General features: G+C 41.4%; 1 protein-coding gene across 9 annotated transcripts in view; it reads right to left on the bottom strand.

Moving 5' to 3' along the window:
• FRYL (FRY like transcription coactivator) overlaps nt 1-20,928 on the bottom strand; it is a 172,266-nt gene that overhangs the window by 110,659 nt on the left and 40,679 nt on the right. The window contains exons 1-2 of one of the 9 annotated variants that reach the window (XM_040556805.1): nt 14,907-15,029; nt 2,291-2,293 (exon numbers count right to left, since the gene is read on the bottom strand). The exons of the other annotated variants lie outside the window; for them this stretch is intronic. Coding sequence (XP_040412739.1) covers nt 2,291-2,293; nt 14,907-14,979 — 76 coding nt within the window. The 5' untranslated portion in view covers nt 14,980-15,029. Of the gene's footprint in view, nt 1-2,290; nt 2,294-14,906; nt 15,030-20,928 lie in introns of those variants that run through there. 9 annotated transcript variants of the gene reach the window in all.

The following is a 20,928-nucleotide window of genomic DNA, read 5'->3' as shown; positions in this document are numbered from 1 at the left end:
GCAGTATCTGTTGGATATTTCTCATTTAAAATAATTACTGCAATAGGACTAATGATTACAGCTTTCTTTTAAACATGGAATGGTGCAACTTTGACTTCTTCTGTTGGTTCTTCTGACCCACCTGCCAGTAGGAAACCACAAACCAAGCCACCACACTAAGTGGGGGCCAGCTGTATTCCCTAGCTTTCAAAGGGAACTATTAGCTCGGGCTCGTGGCCATACCAGTCGTGGTTGTCATGCTTTTAGACAGCACTGTGCAGTCACTTAATGGCAGAGAGGCTGCAGCCTGCAAAAGCCCTGCAGATGTTTCCTTAATCCCTCTGTTCTAATTTCTGGAGTCAAAAGGACAACTGGAAGGAGCTCAGCTCAGGTATCTAGCTAGCTATAGGGCACCGATTCCAAGGATTCATGCCATCAGATTTTTCTCTATAAACACTAGTAGTCAGAACTTTCTCTGATGATGAAGAGAAATTTGGTACCATCCCATGGCTCACTGCTAGGTTCCCAGACTTGCTGCAGCATCTACCCAAACATCACCAGTAAGAACCCAAAAACAAGACATCCATTTCAACCTAACATGTATGTGTATAATCCTATAGATTATATAAATAATCCAGATTCCTATAGAGTGAATTTAAGCTTCCCAGCCGTGGTTTGGTTTCCCCCAGGTTCCTCTCACAAGTTAGAGGTTGCACTTTGAGCACCACAGAAAAAAGCATAAAGGAGGCAAAGGTAACAGGCCAGGACAGTAGAAAGAGAATTATATTTACAAGTGCCTATTCCAGATTTTCATATACGCTGTTCTTCAGGTTAAGGAAATGCATTTATGAGATTGAACTTACTCTAAGTAACTACTTTATTTTTATGATATACTCATTACATTAATATGAAGGGAAGCGTGAACTAAATCCTAAATCTCAAGCTTTAAGCAGTTGTACCTAAAAAATAAAATCAAGGTCTGAACATAGCACTGAACGAACACACTGATACATGCTTCCACAGACAACTTAATTCTAACATTTATCGATGCATACATATCTTCTCTGATGAGGTTTTGTTTCCTTTTAAAACACTAATAGATACACATAGAAAAAAAATCCTCAAGTGCTCGAAGTGATCCTAGGCATGCTGTGCTAACCAGCAAGCAGAAAAAGAAACTTAAATGCCTTCTTTCACTTACCTAATTCACATTTCTCTGGAAAAACAGAACTCCCCACCCTCCCTTTGAAGGATTGAAGATTTAACAACAAAAACACTACCAACACAAGCTGCAAGTGGGTATTAAAAAAAAAAAAACATTGATCCATTGTACTGAAAGACAAAACAACAAAATGCTCGACAAATTTATGTTTGGTCCTAGTTCAAAATAGAACGTCAGAAGCCATCAGCTTTTGCAAGGAGTTTTCTGGCCCTGCACAACGCAAGGCTGTTTGTTTAAAATCCCCCTCCCTCCCCCTGCTTGCTCTTTCCTTGTGAAGACAATTCCAGCTCCCTGTAGAAAGAGGAAAAGACTTTTTTTCCTCATTATGCTCATTATCCTCAATTATCCTCATTAGTGTCAAACTGATACCTTTCCTGAGTTAATGCAAAAAGTAATGAATATTGGTAGCTTTGCTGTAAAAAGATATTTTAGAAAAAAAAACTCTGGAGCATCAGTTGTAAAGTCATCAATAACTTCAAATTGCGTATCATTAAAAGTTGTTTAAAAATCTATAAAGGAACCAAATGAGTTTCTTCTAATACGCTCCATATAAACATATTAATATTTCAGATGAAAACTACTCCAACAAGTTAAAGCTTGAAATATTACATTAGCCCTGACTGGGCACTCCCCCATCTTTTTAAGTAAGTGCCTAGTGAAGGATCCAGAAACATTTTAATAGTATTTCTGATATTGTGATATGGTTTGAAAATTAAAGTGCAAAATATCAGCTACACAAGGTTAAACAAGAAAAAGGAAATTAAAAAAAAAAATGCACAAACAAATGCATTTGAGCCCTGGAACACGCTCAAGCATACACCAACCAGGGTTAGAGCAGGTCCCATGCATTAAATATCTGTTTCAGGAAAGAACAACAGATTTCTGTTCGGATTCTGTCAGTTTTGCCTTGCAATCCTCCACAGGAACATATGAGCTGATAGGGGAAATAAACCAGTGAAGACTAACTCAACCTGCCAAATTTAACACAAAGATGCCAAGGAGAAAAAAGGATACAACATTTTCAAAAGCATATATTTTTCTAAGTTTGTTGAGAAGGAAAAACAAACACTTTTTCCATACCCTGTCAACTGCCTAACTTTAATTGTAAAAAAAAAAAAAGAACACCATATTCTGAACACGCTCCCTAAATAAATACATTTTCTGCCCTGCAGTGAGCCGATCAGCTCTTCTGAAAACTCTACACTGGCTGGGTTTCAGTTTCCAGTACAACCAAAGAGTTAGCACATAGGCGAGGGTGGCTATTTTTAAGCTAGAGCTTGCATTTCCTTCTGATGGCACACGAAGATCTCAAGATTGTTGTAATGTCTCTGTTTCTAAATTAGCTGTAGTCTTTTTGTGTTTTTCTGTTTACCAAATGTACTCTTCTGAGCCAAGTTCTTTCATTCACTGAACTCTGCAGGACAAGAACAATGTCAACGGCTGAGCCAGTGAAGGTCTGGGATGTCTATTTTCAGTTTTTCTTGGGGAAAAAAAATGATGAATATGAGAACTAGCAAGTATCTAGAAGATTCGGGACTGTTCACTGGGATACTTACACAAATTTGTTTTGTTTCTATGATTAGCAACTGTGTTTTGAGGTTGCTCTGCACTTTAGAAGAGTTTGCATAACAGCATAAGGCAGCACTGAGCCCACACGGAGCCCTAGTTGACAGTATTTTTACAACAGTAAGCACGACACACATTTCTTACCAGATCTTCTGAAGAAATTTATCTATGCTAACTGTAAATAAAAATAAACTGAATCAGCAAGAATCTTAAGTTGTGCAACTTGTTAGGTAAACAGACAATGGTCTTCAGAGAAAGTAACAGTGCAAGGGCATGGCGTACAATGAGCCAAAAATTCTCACTCAGCATGCAGATGCACCCAGTGCTGGAGCTGGACCTCTGTAAGAAGACAATACCAAGTGCCATGCAGTGCTATTCTTAGCCACTGTACACGCACCAAGCTTGCAAAGCTAACAGCTTCTTTGTCAGGTCGAGGGGAGGAGACTAGTTGCATCTGAAACAAAAATAGGTGATCATGTGCTTGTCCATGGAACACCAAATTCACAGCCAAACTGGTCGTTCAAAACATCTGAGCTGTACTGCGTTGGAATTACAAGGAAAAAGAGAAAGCTTTTTTCTCCGAGCTTCTTCAACTTGCACTTAAAACGTTTTATCCAATTCTAACTTCCTTCATAAAGTAGTTTGCCTTCTCAAAAATAAGAACTTCCTTCTGGTTTCAATACATGATTATGAACTGTAAAAAAGCATCCAAGTACTTGGTTGCAGAGAACTGCAACCGAGAGGCTCGGTTTGGTATGAACGGATGGCATGGAAGCACCAGAGGAGCAGACAGAAGGGGAAAAAGGCTCTCAGAGAAGCCTGTGCTGTCAGCACCCAGGTTAGCAGGTCACGGAGACCCTGGCACATCTACCTGCAGTTACACAACACACCCAGACTTGGAGACAAAGAACTGCGATGACTCCTAGTGAATCACGCAGGAGGGTCGGGATGGAGACACTGATCGCTGTCAGCTCCAAAAACACACGTCCAAAATCTGTACGTGGTTGATAACCTAAGAACCATCCAGGAGATGTGAAGCCGATGTGGTATCTGGCATCCTTACCCGCCACGTCATGGCAATGGATCCTGGACCTACGAGCTGGACACAAGCATCGTGGTGCCTTACTGCTGGCCGTGTGCCCTGAACACCCCCGTCCTGGTGCCTGGCTGACAGGCAGGCTTCTTGGACACGCTTTCTGGGGCTTGTGAGACAGGGAGTGAGGGAAAATTCCTTTTTTATTTTAAATATCATCACCTTCCCCTCTCATAAGGTCTTGCATTTACATCTGCTATATAGTTTATATGACGTTATAACAATACTTCCTACACTACTTTCTGGTAAAAGTAGTAGTATTCATATTTTTGTAGGAACACGCAAAAACCATAAAAATATACACAATCTATCAGCAAAACAGACACAGGTAAACTCTGTTCTGAATCTTTCATACTGAATACTGTGAGGTTTTGAGGCTTGAAGAATAACCAAGCATCTAACCATACGCACCAACACCAACTATGGTTTGGCCATTAATGACAGCAGCAGTAGTTGGGTGATATTTAGAAGACTACACAGTTTACCACAAATATAAAAAGAAAAAAAGAAGAAATATACCACAAGAAAAATATGTAACTATTAAGGCTCTGCTTTACAAATTCTCCAACGTGCAGCCCTCTTCAGGAACAGAAAGCAAAATTTCCCAGCGGAGTACATCACAAATATGGCTGAACAGTCTGTAATTCTCCTTACTACTGCTACAAGAAGGAAAAAATGTCAGGTAGGTTACCATCCAGAATTGGCACAGATCACCAGCCAATGTCACCATCTCCTGTATTGAAATATATAAATATACTGGCAACATTATTTTGAAGGCGGGGTAATACTTGCTTCATACTTCCTCAGTTATACACTAGCACCAAAACTGTTTTTGTGTGTTCCCACTCAACCCTGGAAACCTCAGGTTCTCTGGTCAACGTTTTGGACCTCAACCTCTTGAGTATATAAAAGTCAAGGAAAATCGGTATGTATTTTAAGAACACACGTTACTTCATTAATCATTCTAAAGTAGTAAGATACAGATTTTATGAATAAATTGAGAACAACTTTGGGGAGGATGGCAAGCAAAAGGAAGAAAAACAAGTCTCAAAGCAGCTGCCAGCACTGCTGCCTGCACTGCAGCAGTGACCATGGATCTAGGGCTTAGGATTCGGGCCTCGAGGCCAGCCATGAGCTGCAAACAGAGAGCACTCTGATGCCCGCACCCGGAATGAGACCAAACACAAGCTGTGGAACGATAACAAGCCTTGGCCTCTCCTGAGTTACACTGCAAGCCAGTGACCTAGAAACTGGAGTTTCACGTCCAGAGCTCATCACTCATCTTTTTCCTCACTGGCATCGCCTTTAAGTTTTTATGGTCACATATTGATAGCACCATAAAATACCAAGGTGCTTTGATCATGCAATAAAAATTCGCTTCACTAACAAGCTGACTGGAAGTTCCCTAGATCCACGACACACAGAGATTACAGCTTTCTTCCTCCACCAAAGTAAAAAAGGAAGGAATCTGATCAGTAATGTAGCTTACACAGCGCTACGCCACAGCCACAGAAACATTAGGAGGGGAGAATCTCCAGAAATCTGTTATCAATACCCTGCTGAAGCATTTGTGTTTAATAAGAAGCACAGGGCAGAGAAACAGAGGAAACTTAAGAGAAATACTTGCATTTTTTAACTGTGGATGCTTGTGAGAACTTGCAGTGCTTTACTAGGCCCCATTATGCCAACGGGTTCGCAGCACCTTGGAGCTGACAAGGCAGACCAACACATCTAAAGGTTAAAACGATCCCGGCCCACTTCCACCAGACACAAACACCACAAAGCACACACAACATGGTCCCATTAACTCGTTGGGTTAACTCAGGCCTGCAGCTCCCCAAGAGCGCTCCCATCCAGCGAGGAACCATGGACTTGGACGTCTGAGGATTACAACAGAGAAAATCCTGAATAGGAGGCAAGAGAGCACACTGGCTCTTCAGCACCTTTGTTGTTCTCTATCTTGCCCCGTAAGAGCTTAAACTATTCAATACTGATGGTAATTTATTGGCAGTCAGTCTGAATAACCTTAAAACTGCAAATATACTCCAAAACCAAATTATTCTGAAGGGCTTGATACCATTTTTCTTGGCACCACATATGTGGTCTTAACAGAAGTCAGGAAGTACAGAAGAGATAAGAAACTAAAAAAGTGCAATAAGATATCTAGTAAAACGGTATCTCCATTGAAATCAACTGAGGAAGCATTACTTCCTCACTTCAGGTCTTCAGAATAAGCAGTGCATGCTGTTTTGTTCTGAAAACTTGCGTCATCTGTACCAAAGCCCAGTATGTATACTCCAGGAACACACCAGTTTGGTACAGTGAGATTCAATTTCACTGAGATTCAACTTCAGTTCAATACTCTTCAAAACGTTTTTATGCTCAGTGGCATATTTCACATCATAAACTACATTTTAGAAGGTGAAATTCTACAAGCTTGCTACCAAAAATACAGAAGCAATGTCAGCACCCTCCTTCGCTGTCCTCTCCCCTACTGGACTAGACAACTTGTCTTCTTGTTGCCCTTGTCCTCTCCAAGAGGAGCACTCTAGTTTATTATCCCCCTCAGGTATAACATCACCATAAAAGATAGGCACAAACATTAAATGTGTCTATATATACATGTTTTAACAATCCTTTGAACAGTACTACATATGCTAGGGAAACTTCTAACAGTGAAAACTCTTTCCTTTTGGTCACCCTTCACCATATTTGTGAAACCTGGTTTTGCTCATATTGCTTTGCTTAAAGTATTTTTTTCAGAATTGGGGATACACTTTGTTTTCTTTCCTGCGGAGGAATACTTTCAGGTTGAAGCACATTTCATGTTGTTTTTCCACTGTTTAATTTACAACTGTTTAAGATGAGGAAAAGAAAGGAAGAGTTTGGAGTCTTTTTTTTTTTTTCTTCCTCACCCATGCACTTCTGCTAGGGAATTTCTAGGTCTTGGACTCCTCCAAACTTTCTTTTCCTATTCTGTTCATTTCTGAAGAGAGAGAGGTTCAAAGATAAGAACACTGCTGCAAAGAGAACAATGCAAGATCCTACCTTAATACCTCCCAATCACGGGTTTTTGTCTTGAACAGCTATCCAAAAAACTTTGAACTTCTCAGACAAATCTCAGTACAACTGGGCTAACTTCCTCCTTTCTTTGCTTTGCTGTTATAAAAATGAAGCGTCAGTTGCCAGCCTGTCTTTTTTTCCAGGACAAGACCTCATTTGTAGCTGAAAGAACAGTAAAAATCTGGTGATATCTGGCCCAACTTCTATGTCCTGCTGACAGCTGGCACAAACAAGATGTTAGGGAGAGAAAGGAGACAGGTTTCCACTGAGATGTCAGACACTCAATTTTCTAAACCTAACGGCAGTTCTGCATTAAGACCAGCTGAGCTGATACTGAACAACAATGCAGAGACACCAGCACCCTCACAAACAAGTCCTTCAGAGCAGGAACTCTGCTAAGTTCTAGCTAAGCAGCACAAACACAGGATGCAAGTACGGTTGATGAATAAGAGAAGTAAAAGGAAGAAAATCACCAATTCATGAGGTTACTTACGCTGCTTTGATAGTATTGTGAATGTTACATTTCTTTCCAATATCCATTAATTAGTTAGTATTGATTTGCAGAAGTTTAAGACACGAATATATTTTTCTAGACCAGCACTCTGTTCTGTAGCATTAGGCTACAAAGGATGCTTTAAAAGTATCGTTGAAAATATCCCCAAATCACATGGCAGCTGTGTCAGAGGGGCAGAACCAGGAGTCATTTATACTTCCCATGCTGTGCTTTCCTAAGATCTCTTTGAGCAATAAACTACTTCTAGAACTCAAACTCATTCTTGAAGCAAGAAACCTATAAATATTGCTGTTCTTAATGAAAAATTTTATTTTAGAAGCTTGAAGTGGTTGCTTTTTCTTTAAAAACCAAACAAAATAAAACAAGAAACATCAAAACAAAGCAAAGCCTCCTAGCAGTCTACTCCTGTATACACTTTAGAAGAGTTCAGTTGGAAGGGACCTACAAAGACCATCCAGTCCAGCTGCCTAACCACTTCAGGGTTAACCAAAAGTTAAAGCTTATCACTGAGGGCATCGTCCAAAACCCTTTTGAACGATGAATATATCTGAGGCTACATAAATCTGGAAAAAGTACCCTTTCTCCACTTGGGATTTTCAAATCCATCGTTCTTAAAAGGATGAGAAAAAGGTAAAGAGTGGAGACTTATTATTATTACTATACGCCTGTTGTTTTCTACCACTACTTTAAAGCATTATTTATTCAGTATTTATTCTGAATTGAGTAAAATACTGTCCATACACTGCTCTTCTTGTTTGTTTTTAACTATAGACTTGATGCGCTAAGTGGATAAAGTCTGATGTAAATAATTAAAGGGTCTTAAAGCTCCTAATTCTATAACTGTACTGAAATATTTTCCATTTATAAATATTTTAGCTTTCTGACCATCACCATATTTAAAATACTTCTTGACTGGTCCATAACTCCTGGATTAATCTAATAAGATTTATCAATACAAAGTCAATGATATAAAGTTAATTTATTTCTATACCTTAATATTTCAATAAATTAATATTCTAATATTAATAGTCACTAAAACTATGCAATTCTATACCTTAACATTTTCTTTTAAGTTATTGCAGCCTGCCAGCTTGTTAACCAAAACTGTATTTCGGTAAACTCCCCTGTAATTTCTCCCCCAAAGTAGTTTCTGACAAAACCTAGTAAAGTGAAGCTTTGCTTATGACATTAACACAGGCAACTGGCTACATTGGAGTTCAAACCATTTATAATTACAGCAGCATGGTCCTGTATCCTTTAGGTTATGGGTGGCTGTTTTGATTTAGAATGGCCTGTTCCTCTTTAAGTTTAAATTTGCCCTTTATTTTGCACCGTACCTAACAGAATTTAAAAGCTCCCTTTGACTAGCATCATTATTCTTTCTTGTAAAACAAGGAAGAATTTTTTTTCTATACAGGGGAAAACTGCAACTACATAGCAAATGGACGTAATATAGTAAACAAAACAGTTTTGCTCTATAGAGTGTTCTGAAGATGTCAACCACTTTTCTAAATAAATACTCTTTTTTTGTCAGTGATCTCTTAAATGCTATTAAACCTCTAGTGTCTGAACCTTCCCCCTTTAAATACAAAAGCACCAGAGCTAGAGTTTAAAAAAAAAAAAAAAGTCAGCAGAAATGAGGTATTTGACATGGGTTGCTGCAGCTGGTTTAGCTGGAGCTTTCCTGAAGTCCATGCAGAGCACGCAGTTTATTCTAGCAACAGTAGCTGACAGAGGGGTTTGCATTTGGGGCACTTTTTCCTTTCAATAGCATTCTCTTCTGCAATCTGAATCATTACAAAATCTAGTTGAGTTATGGGTTTAGCAAAGGGGATATTGCTTTAATAGAAAGAATGCCCTAAAGGAAAGCTCATTCTAGCATATCTATGCCTGATGGAAATAAATAATGCATGTCCCAACACATATTGTACTTACTACAATGCAGGCATCTTATTTAAAAACCAATATGAAGAAACACACACGACATAATCTTCAAAAAAAAAAGTCATAATTCCATGTTAATGTGCAGAGAAGTTCAAAGTAAGGCCCAAAACATTTTAAATTTTCATCTCCTTAAAACTTCTGAAGATCTGGTTGCATACACTTCTCTAACAAGTCTCCAGGCCCTTACATCCAATCCACACCAAATTTCCTTGCGAGTATTAGAATATCAACTGCGGGAATCAAACAGATAATGCAAAAAAGGGAAAAAATTCACTCATAGGTGTTCAGCAAGAGTGAAAGCTACGCCAACCAAAAAAAAAAAAATCACGCAGTCATGAAGAAATAAAATGAGCAAATTGAAAGGAGGCTTCTGTGCAATACACGTGAGAGCAAGGCTCTGCAACCCAGCTGAGCTGAGACACCCGCTGGTCCTGGCCCTTCTTTCACAGCAGCCCTCGTGTCCACCTGCCTTTTCCTGGAGATGGTTTGTTATTTAAACAGAAGAAAAACTCTCCACCTTCCCAAGAAATTTGCTGCTGATGTAATGACTCAAAACCGCTCACCGAAGGGATGAGACAAGTACCACGGGGGGACAGATGAGAAAGTGGCAATGCTGCACCGCTGGGAGCAAAGCCCTTTTTGGCAAAAGGGACCAGCCCAGCACAACCTCCTCTATCTTCCCCCACACCGAACGGAGAACTGCAACTGAAGTTCGTCACCTTGAAAACTGTCACCTAATGGGGCATTTTGCAGCTTCAGGTGGTACATTGCTTGACTGGTTGGGATAACCTTATAGCCTAGCTGTCTCCTTCCAGTCTACGTGTGTTGATTGGCCTCCTGAACAACAACAAAAATCCCTTTCAGTAGTTCTCTCTTCTTCACGCAGCAGATTTTACTACACACAACTTTCTTGGCATTTCATTCAATTCATTTCAATTCAATATATTCCAACTGTGCAAATGGTCATCGTTAACGACCACCAAAGTTCATAAACAGAGCCAAATATTTAGGTTACACTTCATAATCCTTTTTTACTCAAAATATTACAAAAAGAAATCAAAAAAGAAGAATCAAGAGATTCACATTGTGCTGGGTGGTTAACTACTGACAAAAACTTGCCTTACCAGGACGAGTAGCAGCCTATGGAGAAGCCATCATAAGCACCACGTTCCCTCTACAGTAATCAAACTTACTGCTTCAGCAGTACAGGGAACAGATCAGCAACCACATTTATTATCACAAAGTACAGTTAAATACATTTAAAAATAATAATAATAATAAAAAAAAAGAGATCAGAATCTACGGAAGCTAGTAGCTTTACTTGATTTACTCCAACATAAACTTGAATTCATCTTTAATTTTAAAATTTCTCTTTCCAGTATATCAAAACCATTTTGGAAGTTACAGTCATAAAGAAAAATTGGTACATACTGCAGAAATGGTCTATGGAGTTTCAATATATAAGATGACTACCCACTGTCAGGACTTTTTGAAGTCAAGGTTAGAATTATCAAAAAGTTTCCTACAGAAAGAATGAACATTATTATTTAGGATGTTTAACATTGGAGAAATAAAGTTAACATTCTATTTAGTATCGTACTTAACATAATTACTGCAACTGTTTAAAAAGATCTCATGAAAATAAGATTTCTCCTGATAAAACAGCACTGGTTTTGCTACTGGAATATCAAACCACCATTAGAAATGTCTGAAGGTTCTCTGCTACTACCTCTCAGGATAACTGCTGCCCCAAAGGATATTTTGGAGCAGAAGCAATCATGTAGCATCTCAGACTCATTTCTCCTCCTCTGGTTCATTTTTCTTTGCAGTTTAACAGTTGCAGGGAATGCAAGGTGCAACTTATCATACAATGATGGCTGCAAAAATATTAACGAATTGTGGATGCATTGGTTTAAAAAAATAAGTGTAATCCACAAGCAAAGCCCAACAGAAGCAGCATGTCTGTCCTCTCGCTAAGCATGCACAGCTCTGCAGGCACAGCACCTCAGCCCATCTCCTCCCCAGGAGGAACAAAAGGCCGACAACAACACCCTTGTTCCACAATTCTTCACACATCCCCTTGTATATATGTTCCTGTCATGGCAATTTAAGGCGATCTCATCTTTCTTAGTGAAAGCCCACTGTATCGTTGCTGTCATGAAATGAAAAGCCACAGGATAAAAATGAGTCCATTACGTCGAACTCGTTAAATACTATGTTATCGGAGCAGCACCTCTCTTGAGAGCCAAGAGTTCATTTTTTGTTGGTAAAAGAGAAAGTAATCTCCAGTCAGGTAATCCTAGGGGAAGGCAGGCAGTTCTTCAAGTCCGTGTGATTTTGTTTCATTCACAGAGAGAATGATTCAGGATACCTGCCAGGCAGCTCCCTACTTTTCACAGGCTTGTCAGCACCTGGCAGCTGTAGCTCTGATAATTCACTTCCTTTCAGTGTTGTTTCATTTCTCTCTGATCTTATATTTCCAAAATTTATGGTTGTACAGACAGATGCAGCTTGCTGTACCACCATGACCTGGCTCACTGACTCCCATGTTTAAGTAACTTTGACTTCTGAACCAAGCTGAGCAAACTGATACGAAAAACCCCATGACCTACCTCCAGCACAGATCTACCTGACTTTTGGGTTTAAAGACAGACAACCACACGCAGGACAGATCCTGTGACCTGTTTGCCAAACAGACACACCACAGCCATGGCACAGCAGTAGGAAGCTGTGTGCCAGTTACTAGAAATACACTGGATACATCTTTGTTCTGTTTCTTATTCTCTGGAAGTAATTCTTCATTTCTGAGCTTGACAAGATGATTATTAGGGTAGATATTAGAAACGCAGAAGAGCTTTTAGAAAGCAGTAATGGATCATACCTGTGCTCACTGGAAAGCGGTTGGTTACTATCTACAGACTATAAGCCCCAGAAATATATACGCAGTTTTCATTAAAATACACATCTTATCTTCGAGAAAGGTTTCCATTACATAACGCTTTCCTTTGCGAGCAGCATCACATTTGGCTTCTGACCACATATATTACATTACTAAAAGTAATTCTCACGGCATCTAGACCTCCATTAAACAAAGGCTTTTGTGGACAAAATATGAGCTTTTTCACACCAACTGACCCAAACAACAGTTAAAATGGGTACTCTTGCTACACAATCAGCAACCTCAGGAGAATGATTCAGGAGTACATATTTAAACTCCATGGAACTAAACAGAATCCGTAACTTTATGATCATGCATTTTTTCCACTTTAGAACTGAGAGACATTATCAGAACTCAAATACTACAAAAGATCCATGCAACCTAAGGGCGAGCCAGCATAAAGTCACCACTCCGTCCACAACTTCGGTAAGCAAATAATCCTTAGGCAGGAACATCCTCACTACACCACTGGTTTAAGAGGACATGCCTGACTCCCTCTAAAAAGAAGTAATGCCTGAAATTGTTGGCAGCGAGAAAGCATCCTGAAACTAGGCCATACGAATGTCACTTCATTGTTGTCAGTGAAAGAAAAAAGATCAACTACAATAAAACCTTAGCCAGCACTGCAACAACATTATGCCAGCTAAGCAAGCCCTTAGCCGGACCCATGGAGCTTTGCTGGGATTCTGCTATATACGTTCTTTACAGATGCTTATTTTTATGTATATATAAATGCATCCAAGCATACACACTCCTCTTCTGATGTTTGCAGCATACAACGCTCTCAGGTTATCGCAGAGTGTAAAAAGTAGCATCTGCATTTAAGGAATCTTTTTGAAAGCAGAGGAGAAACCTTCCTTATGTAAGTTCTCAGCAGATGCAAGTTTACTGAATTTCCAAACACGTACTCAACATAAACATTATGTAATTCCTTGCTCTGCACACACCGCATCACTTGATTGGAAAATGTTTCAGGGGGGAGAAGCAAGTGGCTTGCCCCCTCGGCTCAATTCACGGAGCTCCCAGCACACAACACGTGAAGGCACGTGCAGGCTGTGTGTCCAGCTCTGCTCCCAGCTCCTGTGCACAGCTGCCCTGGCACGCGGCTATGCCCTAATCGCGGCCGTCTGCGCAAAACCCAGCGAGGGCTGTGAGAAACGCCAGGTGAAACCCGGCTGCCTGGCCGGCACAGAGAACGAGGCGGTCAGTACATCGCCCGGTACCTCCTCACGGCAGGAGAGTCGGGAAGATCTCCGCTGTGCTTACATAACGGAGGGCATACAGGAGAAAGCACAGCATCGCCAGCAGCCTCTTCTCACCGCCCCTGTGGTATCACCGCTCTTTGTTTTATCGTAGCTGATGCTGCTGTCTAGTCCAGACCCTGCAGTCCAGCTCCTTATTTATACGGCAATTATTTAACTAGCTGCAGGCTTAATTTATTCTAATTGAATCTATCCCATGCTCTGCTTTAGTTTGGAAACAATATATGTTAATAAAACCAACTTTAAGGATTTTCAGTCCTTTTCATGACACCTTCAACTTCTTCTATAAGACATGTTTTTTTAATTATGATTATTTATGATTCAGCAAGAGCATAAGTAACTCCCAAGCACACGGCAGAATTTGGAACAGCTACAGTTAAACTTTAAGATGCAAACACAAGAAGTGAAGAGCCAAACCTACCAGGACGCCTGTTTTGAAATATTCGTTGCTCTAAGTCAGAGCTGCGAGCCTAGAAGTTATTAGACCAAAACACGAACTGCAGCAGTTTAGTGCAAAAAAGCAAGTCTCACGCCCGAGCTATTAGGACGTGGCTGAACGCCTGCATCCTCTCCTGGCTGATTAATACGCTGGACCGTAAATAACTCGTTACTAATTCTTTCAAACAAGACACGCGTGAATCATCGGGCAAGCAGCGCTGTATTGGGGTACAAATCCCAGCAGCTTTGGTGGAGCCCTTGGCCTGCGAGAGCCGCACGCTGCAGCGCGCCTGGAGCAATGCCTTGCGAAACGCGGCCTCGGGCTGAGGCACCGGATACCTCCCTCAATTTTTACGAGCACGAGCTGCACGGGCATCCCTGCCGATGGAGGATGCGTCGCCTCCGTTGCCTCCTGGTGTCCCGCCGTCAGCCCGAGAGGTGCCACGCAGGGCAGCTCCCGGCCCCAGACCCTGCGCTGAAGCGTGCATAACGGGGTGATGCGAGGACAGGGCACCCTCGGCGCTGCTGCTGCAGCCCAGGCAGGGAATCCTCGTGGAAAATCCCGAGCCGGGCTGGTCGGAAGATGAAAGCGGGTGCCGTCTGCAGGTCTGCCCGCGGGGCTGAGGCGCGAAAATAACACCCGCAGCACCGCGCTGCCTCTCAGGGCGACCACCTCGAAGGAACACGGGGAGCCTGGCGGAACCAAGGCACGGTTGCAGCACGGGTGCGAGGCACTTCAGCGGCCCGGGACAGCTCCGGCCGAGGAGACCCCAGCCCCGAGGCCCCCGGACCTTCGCGTTAAGGCGCAGCCAGCCCCGCCGGGCAGCCCCGGACCGCTCCAAGCGCTCCGGAACGTGCCTCCCCGCCCGGCCCGGAGCCGTACTCACCGCCGCCGCTCCAGGCTTTGAGCAGGGACTTGATGCTGAGCTCGAAGAGCAGCGCGTCCTGCAGGCTCACCATGCTGCCGCCCGCCCGCGCCCGGACCCGCACCCGGCCCCGGCCGCCGCCGCGCGCCCTCCCGGTGACGCAGGGCCCGGGGGGCGCGCACTGAGGGCGGAGGCGGGCGGCGGGCCCGGGGGCGGGGCCGGGCGGGCGCACGGCCGGGAGCCTGCGGGGGGGGGGGGGGCGGGGGGGGGGGGTGCGCGCTCCCCGCACGGCCCCGCGGCGCCGGCCCGGGCCGCGCACGCACGGAGGCTCGTCCTGCCTCGGACCCCCCCCCCTGCTCCGCGTGCGGCGCTCGCGGCCGGGCCCGGCCCGGCGGTAGGCTCCCTCAGGAGCGGTACCGGGCGGCAGGACCTGAAGTTAAACCCAGAAGGAGCGCTAAGAGCCGCTGGCTGCTTTGCACAAATAAAGTGACAGACAAATAAATAAATAAATAAATAAATAGGGCTTCCACCCGCTGTTAACATCACGGGGCGTTAAATGGGGGGGGGGGGGGGGGGGGGGGGAGGCTGTCCCCACGCCCGGCCTCTGCCCCCTCACAGCCTCAGGTAACGAAGCACAGGTCAGAAGCCCCGCTCCGGAGGTTGGTGCACAAGCCCAGAAGCAGCACAGACAGCTCAGCCGGGGGGGCGGGCAGAAATGGCAGGGGGAGAGGAGGGCTGGAGGGGTGCAGCCACCCCCGAGCCCCGCACAGAAAAAGGAGGGGACGGGATAAGCTGATCATGGTTATGGCTAGCAAGTAGCTTAATTAACTCTATTTGAACTATAACTGGACCCACGCCATACAGGCAAACTAAAAGTGCACGATATGGGCCTAAGGTAGACTCATCAAGTGAATCTGCTTTAAAGTAATTAAGAGAGACCTACATAGGTTCAGAATTGTCCCTGTAGCAGCAGTAACCCAGCCATGCGGAAACTCACACATGTGCCCTCTAAATATACTCCCAGGAGGTGAGGAGATTTAAGACGGGTGCATATCAAATACTTTCAATATTTTTTATCCTCTCCTCTCCCCCCAGTTCAAAAAAAAAAACACACACCACAGTAACAAAGGGGTAACATGGACCGGTCACACCTAAGTGAGCAGCTCCAAAAAACACCCTCCAACAGACCAACAGAGGCACCCTGATAAGAGTGGGGTAGGGGGCTGCTAATCCGGCTGTTTGGCCAGCAGACCTGTGGATTTTCTGTTGTTGTTGCTTTTGTTTTGTTTAAATAAAAATATGTCACTCAGTAGGTGGTCACTTAGTTTTCATCAGTTAATAATCAAGTCCCCTACATGCAAAAATATAATACCATATGAAATTGCTATGTACATTGAGATACCTTTTCCTTCCCACATAGGGTACAGGCCATGCATACACCGAGCAATGCTCTGGGGCACTGCGCCAAACTTTCTTTCATAAGCCTGATTCAGGTAATGTTATATACATTGTACCTCCCTCTAATTACCTCATACTCATTTTTCATCGCTTCTTTTATGAATACATTCAGAGTTATACTTCAAGCACTTCTTTTCCCTTTCACTAAATAAGAAAGAAGAGGTTGTATTTTGTTATTAGTAGGATATAAAGGTCAGATTTTGGAACTGGCTGATGAATTTCACCACTAATTTGAAAGACTGTATTAATTATGGTTAGTCTCCGACTGCCTTTAACACTGGGCTACAGAGAGTTCTTCAAAGGAAGCCTTGTTAACAGCATGCATTCCAAAATCATGAGCCAACTCTCCCAGCACCTCAAAAATAATGACTTTTTAAAATACACTTTGGGTTCTTTGTAGTTGCACCCCCTCCAGCTTTTATTCTTTAAATTATTAGCACCAGAAACTTATTAAAAAACAATCACCCAGAAACCCCAGGAGCACAGAAACACTAATCTCAATGTTCCACCTCCTGGAGCCCTGGTAAGCAAACAGAAGAGCTGCCAGTGTTTCTATATGGCAGTGTTTTAAAAGTGAATGAATGTTAGGAAATATTTTTTAAGACTTTGCATTTATCTTTGATAACAATGTGTTCAGCCAAGCAAGTTACACAGCTCTCCCCCACAGCATCTGACATTTTGTTGCAATAGTATTTATTCATATCAACTATTGATTGATTAATTTTTGTAGGTCTTCCTCAAGGAAACTAGCCACTCATTTTTAACTGCAGTTAGCTCAGTATTAGCCCATTAACATTTCTAAGATGCTGGAAGTAGTTTAAGAACATTTGTACTTGCATGTACAAAAAAGTATAAGCTTTTCCAAAGGTTTCAGTGGCAAGATTGAACACTAGGAATACTTGATATTAGAAACAAAAATATATTGAAAAGAAAAATCCTCTTAATGTCATATGAATACACACATTTGCTTTCATATATATATGCACACAGTTTGATTTATTGGACATTAATTTACAAGATTTAAGAATGACACATAGCAAATACTTCTACTATCCTCTACACACACACCCCAAAGAAGAGAAAAACACCACTACAAGTTCATTTAACAGGAGGGTTAACAGACCTGTCAGCATTTTAGCATTACCACAAGCATCAGTGTCACAGGTACAACTGTGTACAAGCCTTCTTACATTTCTTCATCTTCACAACCACAACTTAAATGTTTTTATAATCAAAGATTTATAGATGACAGCTACAGCAATTTTGAACTTTGTTTCTGTTTAGCCTGTGATTGAGTTAATGAGATAACCTACCATATACTAGAATAAGCAGAAGATTTCAAGATAAATCATAAATTTTAAAATATATCTTTCATTTTAAATCAAAAGAGGAACAGAAGAAGCAGGAAAACATGTATTACAAGCCCCTAAAAGCTTGCCAAGCAGAGACAAGGCTAATTCACTACACAGAGTCCAATAAAACTCATTGTGTAGAGTTACAAGATATCATCGTCATTCATTTCCAAAACTGTAAAAGAACATGTCATTTTCAGCATCAATTCCTTTTAAGTTCCTCATTTTCAGAGAGGAAAATGAAACAGGCTTCTGGCTGGGAAATTACACTGTGTCTAAAATAGAGAGCAGCAAGTATGTCCACTGTGAAAACATCTAAAAATATGTATCACTTTGGAGTACATATATGGGAAGTCTTTCATAAGATACTTGGCCCACTATTTCGTTACCTAGAGAAAAAGATGGAAAAAGAAAGCACTTAAATTTAACTATAAGGCAGAAGTTTTGAACTGAAGCTGTTTTATGCAAGAAAAACAAACCAAAAAGAAAACCTCAACAAAATGAGGCTATTACTTAACTGGACTTAGGAGTTCTGTACAAAGTAGCAATTCACACCATTCCAATAAATATGTGGTTAAATACTGATTCTGAAGTTTGCTTACCTTTTGATACTGGACCAATTGTAAAATTAACTACCAAAGAGAACGGACTAACGAAGTCTATGATTTTTTTTTGATATTTTCTCAAGTCAAGGAGAGGCATAACTGTGAATGAGCACATTGTTACCAGTAAGCTCTTAGGAGAAGAGAACGTAACTGTGCTAAAGCTATCAGCAATGCAAGCTGTTTGCACTCTACTAGAATAATTAATGCAAGTGTCCAATCCACTGCTTACTTTTTGTTCAGATATGAAAACCTTTCAGGGAAGACAATGTCTAGAAGCAAATTGGTTGAGAAGTTTCAGCACCAAAAGTCTGCTGACTTCCGGCTGGAAACAGCCCTACGCATTACAAGATTCTGGGGAATAAGTCCACCTGTCCTAAGAAGTATTAGAGCACCTATTAGAGAGCATCCATTAGTTGCACTGTTCATGCACAGCACACCTGAATCACACAAGCAAAGTCAGCTCCGCACTTCAGGAGTGCAAACCTCATACACCTGATATTCAGATCAATAAAACTTGAAGGTCTTACAACATGGAAGAGTTGTTCTGAGTGTTATAAGTAGCAACAGGATCCAACCAGTATAAAAGAACATGCACTACTGTGCCACAGTTAGATAACAAAAGCTTTTTTTTTAATAAAAAAATTTCTAAAAGGATCACTATACTTACTAGGATCAATACAGTTGCTACAAATGTGTAAGCAAGGGTGGTCTATGCAGCTTTTCTTTGGAGTAGCATTACGCCATTTTCTTGGAGCTACCCAGAAGTATCACTAGCAACTATTTTGAACAATGCACATAAAATAAGCACTATGTCTAACAGGTGTTGTTTCTATAACTGCCAGAGCTCTGGCTTTTGGCAAATATTAAGATGCAAGACAAAAAAAAAATGTGATTTATAGTGTTGCTTCAGCTTCATCCCTGTAGACTGAAAAGGTAGTGGGGTTCTCGCTTTCCTCACAGGGCTTTTGGTGAGTGAAGATATTCCTGACGAAGTCATCTTTAAAAAGCATTATTTACAAAGTTTGCTTTCCAAAGACAGAAAGCAGTAACATTTTATATCATTCGTTTTACAGTGAACATCACAGATTTTAGTCTCATTTCCTATTTTCATTTCAAGTGTTATGCCCAAGTCCATTTTAAAATTTCATTTCTCTACGAGTCTATCATATCGTACTACCTTTTCCACCCCTATACAATAGTTCTTGCTGTTTTCTACTGGAATAGAAGAGATGATGATTTCTCTACTTTTCTACAACAAAATAATTTGCATTAATCATCCCAGCAAAAATATTCCATTTAAAAAACCTGCTAAAGTTCTTTTAAGTTATGTAAAAAAATTTACGGTCATTGTTGCATTCAAGTTTCTTTGAGGTTTTCAGTGCTACTTCATTCATATTCAGGATGATGCAGACTGACAGAAAATGCATTCAGGCAAAACTACAAATATTATTTACTATTTAAAGTCAGTTAAAACTATAAGTTTTCCAACTAGTTCAGGAAGGACACTGAAGATACACAGCTTTCTTGTAGAGCAGTCTTTGAGTAAGATCAAAGAGGATACTGTTAATATTTAACTTTGCCAGTAAGCTGCTGTTATCTTTATTAACAGTAATCCTATCTTCCTCCTTTCTCCCCTCTCCCCAAGAAATTAAAAAAAATACAAAAAAATTAAATCCTGAAAAATAAAATAGCTTTCAAGGTAGTTTAACATAGAACTTACCAACTTTGTAAGAGCTGAACAGATTTCAGTCTGGCCCTTCTTGAAAATCCAGCTTTCCAGATCACCAAGCATCATAAGATTACAAGGAAACGAATCAGCAATAAAAAGCTGAAACACTTCAAACAACCCAGCAGGCAGTTCTGAGATGTTATTTAATCAACCTCTCTCAAAGAGGAAACAAGACAGGCAAAGCAACACACAAAGCCATAGCTGTTACTGCTCATGAGCTTAACAAACCTGAGTTTCTTGATTTTCATGGTCATCCTAATAGTTAAAATTTTACAGAACCCCAGTGGTTTACCCTCTCTCAAATGCTCAATTTTGACCTTCCTTGACTGCAAATAAACTTTAAAGGTATAGTCTGACTAGTATGGCTGTGTCAGACAAGCAGAAATAACTGCCCTAAGATCTGCTGGATCCTGCATCACGTGCTCCTCATTGCGCTCCAGCATTAATATACCAACATCCTGCCTTCGGAGAGCTGGCATTCCAGTTTTCACCAACCTTTTAAATGGAACCTGGAAACAGTTTCGAGTCTACTTTGAAAATCCCTGCTTAGTTGCTGGGCATTTAAATGGATAGAATAGGGCAAGGCTTAACTCTGTTACCCTACAAGGCCTTAGGACAACTGTTACGAATCAGTTATGTTTCTATTTTTGCTGCTCCTCCCAAGCTGCTAGATGTCTGTGCCACTTCTACAGGAAACGTGGCATTTGCATTATGTGAGGATTGGGGACACTACCCCTATAGAAAGCAATGTCGACTTAAAAGAGAAAAATAAATACATTTAGGACTCATCCAGAATTAGAATAAAGTGAACTAGCTATTGGGACACAGTCATGCAACAGTCCCAAGTCTGTTAAGGTGCACGAGTGCCATAGCGCTTGGGTTGAAAGCGTCCTGTGATG

Source organism: Cygnus olor, chromosome 4 (genome assembly GCF_009769625.2).
Source record: "Cygnus olor isolate bCygOlo1 chromosome 4, bCygOlo1.pri.v2, whole genome shotgun sequence".
Taxonomy (NCBI): Eukaryota; Metazoa; Chordata; class Aves; order Anseriformes; family Anatidae; genus Cygnus; species Cygnus olor.
Note: the sequence above shows the minus strand (reverse complement) of the source record. Positions and strands in the feature narration are given on the sequence as shown.